The sequence below is a fragment of the Tachypleus tridentatus genome, chromosome 13 (assembly GCF_004210375.1).
Source record: "Tachypleus tridentatus isolate NWPU-2018 chromosome 13, ASM421037v1, whole genome shotgun sequence".
NCBI lineage: Eukaryota > Metazoa > Arthropoda > Merostomata > Xiphosura > Limulidae > Tachypleus > Tachypleus tridentatus.
In genome coordinates, this window is record NC_134837.1 from 198558124 (window position 1) to 198570505 (window position 12382).

Genomic DNA, 12382 nt, shown 5'->3' on the forward strand with positions numbered 1-12382 from the left:
TGCACTTAAGTTGTTTGTGATATACTAAAGTTGTTTGTCATATATGAAAGTTGTTTATCATATACTAAGTTGTTTATCACGTATGAAAGTTGTTTGTCATGTACGAAAGTTTTATCATGTACGAAAGTTTTATCATATACTAAAGTTGTTTGTCATACGCTAAAGTTGTTTATCAGATACTAAGTTGTTTGTCATGTATTAAAGTTGCCTGTCTTATTCTGAAGTTCTTTGTAATAGATTAATGTTCTTTGTCATATACTAAAGTTCTTTATCATATATTACGTTGTTTGTCATGTACTAAAGTTGCTTGTCATATACTAAAGTTCTTTGTAATATGCTAAAGTTGTTTGTCACATACTAATGTTGTTTGTCATGTACTAAAGTTGTTTGTCATATAATAAAGTTGTTTATCGCATCCCAAAGTTGTTCTTCATATACTAAGGTTGTTTGTCATATACTAATGTTGTTTATTGTATACTAAAGTTGTTGGTCATATATTAAAGTTGTTTGTCATATGCTATAAAGTTTGTTATCATATACTAAAGTTGTTTGTTGTATACTTACTTAGTTCTCTTAACAAAAACGGAGAATATCGTACCCATTTTCAAAGTCAGTTCTCGTCAGTTATTTATCTTATTTTGGATTGTGAAATAAAATAATTCGAACTTAGCACAAATACGTAGCTTAGTGGTTAGCCTTCCGGACTACAAATTTGAGGGTCCAAGGTTCACGTCCCATTTCTGTAAAAGCATGCTTCGCAGTTTGGGACCATGAGTTATAAGATTGACGAAAAATCTGTTCAAAATTATAGGTGACTAGTGTAGATATTCCTGTGTGTTTGCGTTAATATCCAAGACAAAAAGAAATAGTTGCCTAAACATGGTCACTGCTAACACAGCCTTTAGGGTGCTTGGGGTATAGAATTTTGGTCTGAAATTGATTTCCTGATCCTACATGTTTTCCTTACATTATGAATAATTCTAAGAGTTTCCAAACGTACTAATACATTCCTGTTCATATTCTAATGAAACAGTGCAACGTGAAAGAAAACGTGACTTACGCAGCTGCTCGTAAAGCACTTACAAACATGCTAAAACATCACAAATTATAGGATTATTACTTATCAGCTGACACCAAAATAGACAGTTGACGTAAGTTCAGTGTCATATAAGTCATAATCCTGCTGTCAAAACGTATTACGCTGACATTCTGCTGACCAAAGTAATTTAAACGAAACCTTGAAAGTCATAACACGACGTCGAATTAGCGAATTTCATTTTACGCATGACCTTTAAACTTTCCTACCTGTCGGGTTTACTATCGAACGATACGCTTATCCTTACGTGTATGTGAAAAAAAAAAAGACGTAATAGAGATTAATTCCTTATTAGGCTTATCAAGTTGGTTCAAAAAGTAAAAAGTAAAATAAAATCCTATTAGAGAGAACGCACAAGACGGACAGGTTATAAAAAGCGCCGCCTACAAAAATTTTACTTTGAAATTCTCGTGTTTCATTGATTTCAATTATTATTGTATAAATTTCTGCACTACGTATAATCGAAATTTGTGGTTGTTAATTTTGCGTTAGAAAAAAGTAGATGAAGAATTTGCTGTTGATAGAATAAGTGAAAGTCTTTTTTTTTTGTTTTGTTGAATGTGCGTTCTTCGGCTAATTGTTACACAAAAAACGTTTCTTATCAGAACGAGGTTTTGATTATTTTCAGCGAATAATTTTGATTTTCATACCCTAGAATGTCTGCCGAATCGCATTTTATCGGAAACGCCACGGATCAAAGGTCAAGTGGTTTTTGGACCTATGATCCAGGATTATCTGTAAGAGACACCGCACCAGAAAATATTAAACATCTTATCCCTGACCACTGGTCAAAATTTCCAGCGGTTAATCCTATGTGGCATTATCTTTTAGGCCTCATCTACGTCGTTTTAGGAATAGCCTCTCTTACTGGTCAGTCTGTTGTTCTTTATTTATTTGGCAAAACTAAATCTCTCCGAACACCGGCCAACATGCTGATTGTAAATCTTGCATTTAGCGATTTCATGATGATGATAACACAGTTTCCGGTCTTTGTCATCAACTGTTTTATTGGAGGAGCATGGCAGTAAGAAATTAGATTTTATTTAATCTCAAAGCTCACCGCATTAGAAAAACGTAGCTTACATAGTTCTTTATTTGTACAGTAAATTACAGATACGTTATACAAAGCTTTTAAATCTTTCTGTATGGATAAAATGCTTAGCTTCCACGTCCTACATAGCTTTAAAAGTGTTGTTAATTGTGTAGATTGAGCTAAAGATATAAATGTACGACCTAGTCTAACTCCTGCGAAGAACTACACAGTTAAATATATTATTGTATGACCTAGTCTAGTTCCTGTAAAGAAATACACAGTTTTTAAATATAACTGTAGAACTGGTATAGTTCCTGCATAGAACTAATAACCAAGATATAATTGTATGACCAGATCAACAGTGTGAAATGTAATTTTGCTTTTAACTATAAATTGTTTTACTTAAATTGAGTTTGTTCTGTAATACGTTAGACCAAGGAAAACCCACAGATTGAAAATTAATGCCTTTAGTTTTGTACGAGCTAAAATTCGTTAATATTACATCACTATATAGGTTAGGTCCTCTACTGTGTGAATTAACGGGGTTCGCAGGAGGACTTTTTGGATATGGATCAATCGTCACCTTAGCAGTGGTTTCCATTGACCGATACAACGTCATCGTTCGAGGATTTTCTGCGTCACCTTTAACACATGTTCGAGCAGCCATTTTTATTATTCTTATCTGGGCATGGACTTTAGGCTGGGCTCTTCCCCCTTTCTTTGGCTGGGGACGTTATGTGCCAGAAGGAATTCTTAACAGGTATGCTATCACGTTGTTACATCTCATGGATCTTATATGAACAGATTTTTATATTCCGCACAGTAGGTATTGCGTCGAACTCAAACCTAAAATTTTGGCTTCGTTATCCTTTTCTCTAACTTTTAAAACTTAAATAAGGTTGTAACACCCTTACTGGTCAAAATATGAAAGAAAAGAAAGAAATCAGTGGAAAAATGAGAGGTATTTGAAGAATCGGAGAACTACAGTGAATGTTGTTGTTCTTTTTTAAAATTTGCGCAAAGCTACACTAGGGCTATCTGCGCTAGTTGTCCTTAATTTAGCAGTGTAAAACTAGAAGGAAGGGAGCTACTCATCACCACCAATTTTTGGGCTATTCTTTTACTAACGGGTAGTGGGATTGACCGTTACATTATAACGTCCCCACGGCTGAAAGATCGAGCATGTTTGGTGTGACGGGGATTTGAATCCGCGATCCTCTGATTACGAGTCGAGCACCCCCTAACCACCTGGTCATGCCGAGCCTGGTACGGTAACTGCTGGGTCATGCTATACTTAAATATTAATTTGTTTTAGATATTACATCTGGTGTAAATCATTCTTTGATAAGTAACACCAAAACGCAAGTTTCCAATGAAAGCAATTAAATAGCATTTCAACGTCAACTTGTTACGGGCGAACTTCTGTCAAGTGTTTTTCTCATCAAAAACATTGTATTTGTAATCCTCTTGTTTCCCGAAGTGAAAACCTAGACTGGGAAGGGTTGTCTGCTTATCGACGAAATGTTTTAACCAAAGAAGCAAACACGTTTCGAATAACGCTTCACTGGTTGTTAATGGGAGAATATGGCTTAAGCTATCTTCATTGGTTGTTAATGGGGGAACGTGACAGAAGCTATTTTTACTGGTTGTTAATGGAGAACTTGATAGAAGCTACCTTTATTGGTTGTTAATTATGGAACTTGAGAGAAGCTAGCTTTATTGGTGATTAATGAGGAACGTGACAGAAGCTATTTTTACTGGTGGTTAATGGAGAACTTGATAGAAGCTACCTTTATTGGTTGTTAATTATGGAACTTGAGAGAAGCTAGCTTTATTGGTGATTAATGAGGAACGTGACAGAAGCTATTTTTACTGGTGGTTAATGGAGAACTTGATAGAAGCTACCTTTATTGGTTGTTAATTATGGAACTTGAGAGAAGCTACCTTCATTGGCCGTTAATGAGGGAACTTGGCAGAAGCTATCTTCATTGGCCGTTAATTAGGGAAGTTGGCAGAAGCTATCTTCATTGGCCGTTAATTAGGGAATTTGGCAAAAGCTATCTTCATTGATTGTTAATGAGATGTGTGTAGTTGACAGGACTTCTTTCTTTGTTTATTGAATTTTGTGCAAAGCTACACGAGGGTTATCTGCGCTAGCCGCCCTTAATTATGCAGTGATAAACTAGAGCGAAGGTAGCTAGCAAACACCACCCACCAACAACTCTTGGGCTGTTCTTTACCAACAAGGCCTGGCGTGGTCAGGGGGTAAGGTATTCGGCTCGTAATCTGAGGGTCGCGGGTTCTTATCCCCACCACACCAAATATGCTCGCCCTTTCAGCCGTGGGGGCGTTATAAAGTGACGGTCAATCTCACTATTAGTTGGTAAAATAGTAGCCCAAGAGTTGGCGGTGGGTAGTGATGACTAGCTGCCTTCCCCCTAGTCTTACACTGCAATATTAAGGATGACTAGCGCAGATAGCTCTCGTATAGCTTTGTGTGAAATTCAAACCAAACTTTACCAACAAATAACGCCCCCATGACTGAAAACAAAATCTAATTCTTATAATGTATCACACCAAATGATATTTGAATTCTAAAGCCACATTCTACTAATATAAAAAAATATTTTATCACATTTTGTTTGTTTGGAAATTTCGCACAAAGCTACTCGAGGGCTATCTGTGCTAGCCGTCCCTAATTTAGCAGTGTAAGACTAGAGGGAAGGCAGCTAGTCATCACCACCCACCGCCAACTCTTGGGCTACTCTTTACCAACGAATAGTGGGATTGACCGTCACATTATACACCCCCACGGCTGAGAGGGCGAGCATGTTTAGCGCGACGCGGGCGCGAACCCGCGGATTACGAGTCGCACGCCTTACGCGCTAGGCCATGCCGGGCCCTATATTTTATCACATAAAATAATATTTGAATTTTTTTCAAAGATAATTTATAACGGTTAAATCAAATAAAATTTAAACTATAAAGTTTTATCATGGTGAGAGTTATATGAGTTAAATCTCAAACCATTAATATACACATAAGATCATGTCATCATATAATTGTTAAAAGTTTTAGTGTTAAAAATAATTATAAATTATCCAGGTTTCGTGCAAATTAGAAAATTATATGTATAACATATGTATTATCTAAAGAAGTACTGTGAACTGAAATCAAATAAAACGACAACCCAAAGACAACTTATTCGTTATTTTTAGGCACAAAGTTATACAATAAGCAGACTCTGCTCTGCCCTAGAATTACAATTATGCAAATCTAAATGTTGACGTTGGAAGCTGAGAGACATAACGTTGAGCCACGTTAACAGTGTAATTTAGTAGTGTTAGACTAAAGGGAAGTTAGTCATCACCATCCACCGCCGCCTCTTTGGAATAGTGAGATTAACCGTCCAATTACAACGCCCTCATGGCTGAAAAAGCGAGCATATTTAGTGTGACGGTGATTCGAACCCACGACCTAAGATCGAGTGCTTTAACCACTTGGCCATGCCAGGTTTGATTATCTTCCAAAATATCTAAATGAATAACAAATAAAGTGTAAAAACCAACAATTTAAATAGAGAATGGTTTCGTTGTTAATTAAATTATAATATTAAGGAGATGTTTTAAACATTAATGTACAGTTTCTTCATATTAAGTTGATATTATTTTCATAAAAGTAGAAAGTTGTTTAAACATCTATTGATTTAAAATTGAAAAAGTAAAAATTATATGTATATATAGTATTGGATTTGTTTTAGACCTTCCAACAATTAGAATAGAAATTTATATAATTAAGTACCTCTATAGATGCATGTATATATATATAGTTAGTTAGTTATCACCATTAGATTCCATCAAGGAATATAGGGTTTGTTTGTTTGTTTTGGAATTTCGCACAAAGCTACTCGAGGGCTATCTGTGCTAGCCGTCCCTAATTTAGCAGTGTAAGACTAGAGGGAAGGCAGCTAGTCATCACCACCCACCGCCAACTCTTGGGCTACACTTTTACCAACGAATAGTGGGATTGACCGTCACATTATAACGCCCCCACGGCTGGGAGGGCGAGCATGTTTGGCGCGACGCGGGCTCGAACCCGCGACCCTCGGATTACGAGTCACATGCCTTACGCGCTTGGCCATGCCAGGCCATATATATATGTAAATTATACAAATAAATGTAGAGGTGAATTTGAAAAACTGGTTTGGGAAGAATTTCATTTGCGCCAACCCAAAACTAATAAAATATTGTTTAGAAACAATAGAAATTATTAAAGCCGAAGACGTTTTTACTAAACAGTGAAAATCGCAATAGTTGTAACACCACCAAAATTTCATTGAGTTTTTTTCATCTGGCTGTCATTCAAATATCTGACTATTCCTAATTATGATGACGAAAAACATACTTGAAGTAAAAATGTATTCTAAAGACGGCTGCTAAGGGTATTAAAACTTTATTTTAATTACTGTTTTAATACATTTTGACAGTTCCTAAACTCTTTTTTAAATCTTAAATAAACCCATTCTTTTGACAATTTTTCTGTATATCATAAACCCATATACATACATACATTATATATATATATATATTTATATGCAAAAACGGCTCGTTTGGGTTGAGAAAATATTTTACATAGAAGAGCGAACAACAACAACAAAAACCTTTTTTTGTGAACCTGACGATGACCGAAGAAGGTCGAAACGTTGTTCGCTCTTCTATGTAAAATATTTTCTCAACCCAAACGAGCCGTTTTTGCATATAAATTTCTCAACAAGTGGGTTTCTCGACATCACTGATATATATATATAGAGAGAGAGATATAATTTTCTATATAAACCCTGTATACTTAGCTATATGTTAAATCTAAAGAACTTATACCAATTTTTTTAAAACGTTTCTCTACATAGGATATTTTCATTAAGCTTATAAATTACTACGGAATAACTTTCTCTTAGAATGTATTTTTAATTAATTAACTCTAAAAATTGTCCATTTTTTTACTATAGTTGTAGCTTTGACTATTTGACACGTGATTGGGCAACGATTTCTTACATCATGGGCTGCTGGACTTGTGAATACGCACTCCCTCTAACGGTCATAATCTACTGCTATATTTTCATCGTAAAAGCTGTCTGCGACCATGAACGCCACCTTCGCGAGCAAGCTAAAAAGATGAACGTAGCATCTCTTCGATCTAACGTGGATACCCAGAAGGCGAGTGCTGAGATGAGAATAGCAAAAGTGGCGCTGGTAAACGTCCTTCTTTGGGTTGTCTCATGGACCCCTTATGCAGCCGTTGCCATGATTGGAATCGTCGGAGACCAGATGTTGATTACGCCTTTGAGGTCAGCACTTCCGGCCCTAGCAGGCAAAGCAGCTTCCGTTTATAATCCTATTGTCTACGCCATATCACACCCTAAGTTCCGGTTAGCCATGCAGAAGGAAATCCCCTGTTGTTGCATAAACGAACCTCAGCCACAATCTGATACATCGTCAGAAATGTCAACGAAAACATCTGTAGCTACTGTCAATGGGGAAGATAGCACTACTGGAGAAACCTCTAATAATTAAAACTAGAACTGAGTTATTTGTCTATTTTAATCAAAACAGTATAAAGATGAGAAACAATCAATGTATAGCAGGACTAGCTATTTCACTTTATTTGTAGAATTAACTTAGTGTTCTTTATTTTGCTATTTATCTATTGACTTTCGGTATTTAAAGTGAGAATATACGTGAAGAAAAAAATACAATTGTTGAGGGATGCTCTTATAGTTTGATTGTGGGTTCATTTCAAGCAAACAAATAATAACAGAAATTATAATTTTTCAACCTGTTTTAATTTTCAAATAAATAATCTTATTCCATGGTTATCCCTAAGTTAAACGATTTTACTGTGATTGTGTTATTTTTGATCAACTAAAATGGTAGAATCTATAAAAGAAAAAATATGAAATGAAAATTTATCATAAACACTGACTGTAATATATAAAATTTAAAAAAATTGGTTTTAAACGCCAGAGGGTGAAAAAGTGGTGCCAATAGACCTATTAGCAAAAGTGAAAGGTGAATTTTACAGAAAAAAGAAAACTTTGCAGTCAAAAGAACTACTCATACTGATTAATTTTGCAGGTTCACATTTTTTAATAAAAAATATGTGCTAATAAATGAAACATAGAACTTGGTGCAGAAAGAGCCCTTTCCGAGTAGCAATCCGAACATTTTTACTTTTGCCGCTAGGAAAAGTACTGTGACGTAATAGTTGCCAAACAAACCGTCAAAGCCAGGCGTTGAATGTAAATAAACATGATCAGTGCATACGGAGAAACAGAAGCGGAGTTTGTTTTGACTTTGTGTTCTGAACAGTGTCGAGTAGCGCCATATCAATTCGAACATACTATGAACGAACCTAGAACAGTTACTTTTGACACAGATGTGACAAGTTCTAAAGATGAGGACAGTTCTACGAGCGAGAGTAGTGGAACTGTGAGTGATACTGAAGAAATAAGATTATATATTAAAACAACATGGTTTATGAGATTTACATTTAATATGACAATGTCAAAGTACTGTGTTAAGATTAATTTTATCATGGTGAGTTGTGGAAATATGTTATGGAGTTTATATTTGATTGTTTACAAGTCTACAATGTTTTTTTTAAATACATAACACGTACTTGATTACTTCAACATGTTCAAGACATAGTCTTACTTCAATTTATCTTGAAATGTTAAATTTGAAAAATGGTATTCTTCAAACTTTTTCATATGTAAAAATGATATAAAAACATCTACAGAATGAGCAACCAGTTTTTAAACTTAGAATATACTCTATTTGGGATAGATTTGTCCACTGCCTAGACTAGGAAATCAAGGTTTCACTGACTTTCAGGTGCCACAAATGCAAAACACGCTCATGAATGTGAAATGTGTATGTCTAGTTACATTCTTCGAAAACTTGTACTTTTTAAATTATTATATTATACTAGTTATTGTTTATCGCTTTATACTGCACATATACCTTTAAGTTTGTTCTTTTCGCGATGGCAAGAGATGGCTTCAGAGGGGTGAAACCAGAAAGATGATGGGGAAGATCCTGTCTACTGCCGATGGTTTTTTCAGTCTCAACCTGCCTGGCTTGAAACCCACAGAATCCAAAACAGTGGGATTCTACACAAAACATGAGCGTTCTAAGTGATCTTGACAAAGCTTTACATGGTGTGAAGGAGTCCAGTTCTTCCTATTGACCATCCGCACCCACTGTCGCCATCTTGTCGGTTCCTTCTCCTTGCACGGAAACGAAAAGAAGCTTTTGTCCGATGCCGAACCGTTTTTACAACCATAAGCAACGCAGTAAACCATGTTATCATAAAACAAACATAAAGTAGCAATATCAAGACAAAAAATAGTCTCACAAAGTATGTAATCTTAAAAAAACACCGATAGATTTACATAAAACACCAGCACTGAAAGGAACAAAATGGTCGGAGCGCAATGAAGCGTGTTTAGCAACTATCACGTCATAGTTGTAAAACGTCACGGAAACAGCCGAACGACCGAGAGGAACTTGAGTTCAAGGAACCGCATATTTTGTTTCATTTTTTACTCAAAAACTAAAGTGTTTAAAAATATGGCAACCACACAGGAATTATACCTAACCAAAGTATAGTTTCTAAGGCAATTATTAAATTTGTTGAAAATTCGCTTTAAAAATAACGCTAGAGTGCAGATTTGATTATGAGGAACGGAGAAGGGACGTACTGATTTAATTATCGACTTTTTATTTTGTTCATTGGTTATTAGACTGCACGGAAATTGTAACTTAAACCTAATAATTATCGGATTACCACAAGTCCTTTCAATATTAAAATACTACATATTTAACTCTAGGGTAGCATGTATATTTTTCATTTAAAAATATCTTAAGTCCTTCTGAGATTTAATTTAGAATATATAAAATAATGTTCAGATTGTATTTAAAATCCAGGCAGAGGCGTTAGGTTTTGCTGCTGACCGATCAAGTAATCGGCTATTTCATGAGATGGTTACTTTGTGCCCTGCTTTACCTTCCATTTTGGGGACACCTTGCGACTGTCATGTGGAGCAGGGATGTTTCCGTATTCCTGTGCCTTTTTTCCTATTGGTCAGCTACAGAAGAAACTGTACTGTGCCTGATGTTTCGGCGGATTTATTCCATCTTTCTAGAACTAGCTAAGACTTTCTGTGGTATTCCAGTCTTTGTATAATTCTGCTGATCGTTCACAACTTTCAATGGATATTGCTGACCTATTGCCTTCCTTTTATTATTAATCTATTTTACGACAGTTCTTCCACTCTATTAACAGGTATCATTTTTTGTCTTTCTTCAGTAAATAAAAATTTAATTTTTGCTTCAATACTGCCTGTCATCTCTTTCATTTGACTTGCAACAGTACCCTATACATTTAAAATCCTTCTGCATGTCTCTCTCTCTTTTCTTTTTTTTTTAAATCGAGTGTGAATTAACTTTCAGGCCCGCACGCAGAATGTTTGTAACGAAAGGAGGGATCTACTTTGTGAGATCAAAAACCAACACATATTGAGCGAACCACAATCAGTATTTAAATAGTGTTATGGGGGTCTGGTAGCATTAAAGTGGAACTAGTTTTACCATCCACCATTTTGGACGTAACATGACAATGCTGGAAAAGTTGTCCATACCTATGTTTTTGTTTATTAAAATGACTAAGCAAGTAACAGCTAAACTTGTGGTAATTGTCGGTGGAATATAAAACGGTTCCGTCATAGCCGTTCTCAAGTACTGACATTTTACTGATGTTTAGATGTTTCATCTAAATCCTTTGTCAAAGCTCTAAGAGCAGATAGCCTTGTGTTATAAAATGTCAGTAATTTAAAACATCTATCGGATTATGTTCCACCGACAAGTTTAACTGCTGCTTCCTTAGTCATTTTAACAACCAGAAACATAGATATGGACATTTCCGATAACAAGTACACAGATATTTTCAGTTGTATCAAAGACGTACAAATTGATTTGCTTGTACAAACTTGGAACAAACGGGCCACATTTCAGGGCTTGGGTAAAGAAATACCCAAAATTTGGCTGTGGAAGAAAATGGGAGTACCCAGAGAAAATCCACTTTAACAGCCAGGGCGCCGAAAAATCTACACCAACTGTAGACAATCGAAATGTTCACCAAACACCATTATCCATATATACAAGGCTTACATCCGTCCACTAATAGAATATGGATGTCAAGTAACATACAATATGTCAAACAACACACTCCAGAAAATCCAAGTTCAACAGAACAGAATACTAAGATCTGCATTCAGTCTACCGTCATTCACGCCAGTAAATTACATACATCAAATCAGCAAATGACCAACACTAAGAGATAGACTAACGGAAATATCACACAAATATTATCTAAAGGCAGAAAACAGAAACAAACTAACGGCATCACTATACAAATTAACTAGTGCACCAACAAAATACATTTCACCTTACAACATATTTCAAGAATCACAAATTACACAACAAAGTATCTAAAGAACTAAACTCATGTTAATAATATGTATTCTTTTTTTCAGATATCGGGCACAGGACAGGCAAAACTTTCGGCGCCTGTCCTGTGAAAGTGGGTTTCCTCGGGGCACTCCCGTTTACCCCCACAGCAAAAACTTACGCATTGGATTTTTAGATCCCAGCTCAGGCAACTTTATTGTCAGACCCTGAGTCGGGTCGTTTGAGTTCATGTTCAGTGTGTAAGTAGGTGTTGACGGTCTTTTATAGTGTCCTGGTGGATTGTGGAAAGCGTGTTGTGATTGGTTGGATTATTACTATTTCTGATTGAGGAGAAATTTCCTGTATATTCAACCAATGACAATCACAGGTTACTCACCTCTAAACCGCAAGTGTGTGTTTTTCTTATAGCAAAGCCACATTGGGCTATCTGCTGAGCTCACCCAAAGGAATCGAAGCCCTGATTTTAGCGTTGTAAATCCTTAGACTTACCGCCGTAGTAGCAGAGGGCAATCCGCAAGCAATCACTTTTTATAGGAAATTAAAAAGGCACAGAAAATCTCTAAAAAAAGTAAACATCTCACTCGGCAATATGCCTATTAACATGAGCGAGCACATCGCATTCCTTGGCATCACTTTCGACTCCAGATTAACATGGAAAACAGATGTTAACAACATACATTTATCCATCAAAAAACGCATTTTACATTTGATGACCATAACTAGCAA

The 12382-nt window shown here is 35.8% G+C and overlaps 1 protein-coding gene across 1 annotated transcript; it reads left to right on the plus strand.

Annotated features, from left to right (window-relative positions):
- The first annotated feature begins 1482 nt into the window (after positions 1 to 1482).
- On the plus strand, positions 1483 to 10523 carry LOC143237264 (lateral eye opsin-like). The gene is made up of 3 exons (XM_076476326.1): positions 1483 to 2120; positions 2644 to 2889; positions 7135 to 10523. Exons 1-3 carry the CDS (start codon positions 1753 to 1755, stop codon positions 7697 to 7699), a joined length of 1179 nt encoding a protein of 392 aa, XP_076332441.1. The 5' UTR covers positions 1483 to 1752; the 3' UTR covers positions 7700 to 10523.
- The last annotated feature ends 1859 nt before the right edge of the window (positions 10524 to 12382 follow it).

What these genes read in the sequence shown, in the direction of transcription:
- LOC143237264 (XM_076476326.1), top strand. Translation starts at nt 1,753, where the DNA reads ATGTCTGCCGAATCGCATTTTATCGGAAACGCCACGGATCAAAGGTCA. An exon ending in TTTATTGGAGGAGCATGGCA is followed by an intron (nt 2,121 to 2,643) that starts GTAAGAAATTAG and finishes ATCACTATATAG; the next exon opens with GTTAGGTCCTCTACTGTGTG. An exon ending in CCAGAAGGAATTCTTAACAG is followed by an intron (nt 2,890 to 7,134) that starts GTATGCTATCAC and finishes TTTTTACTATAG; the next exon opens with TTGTAGCTTTGACTATTTGA.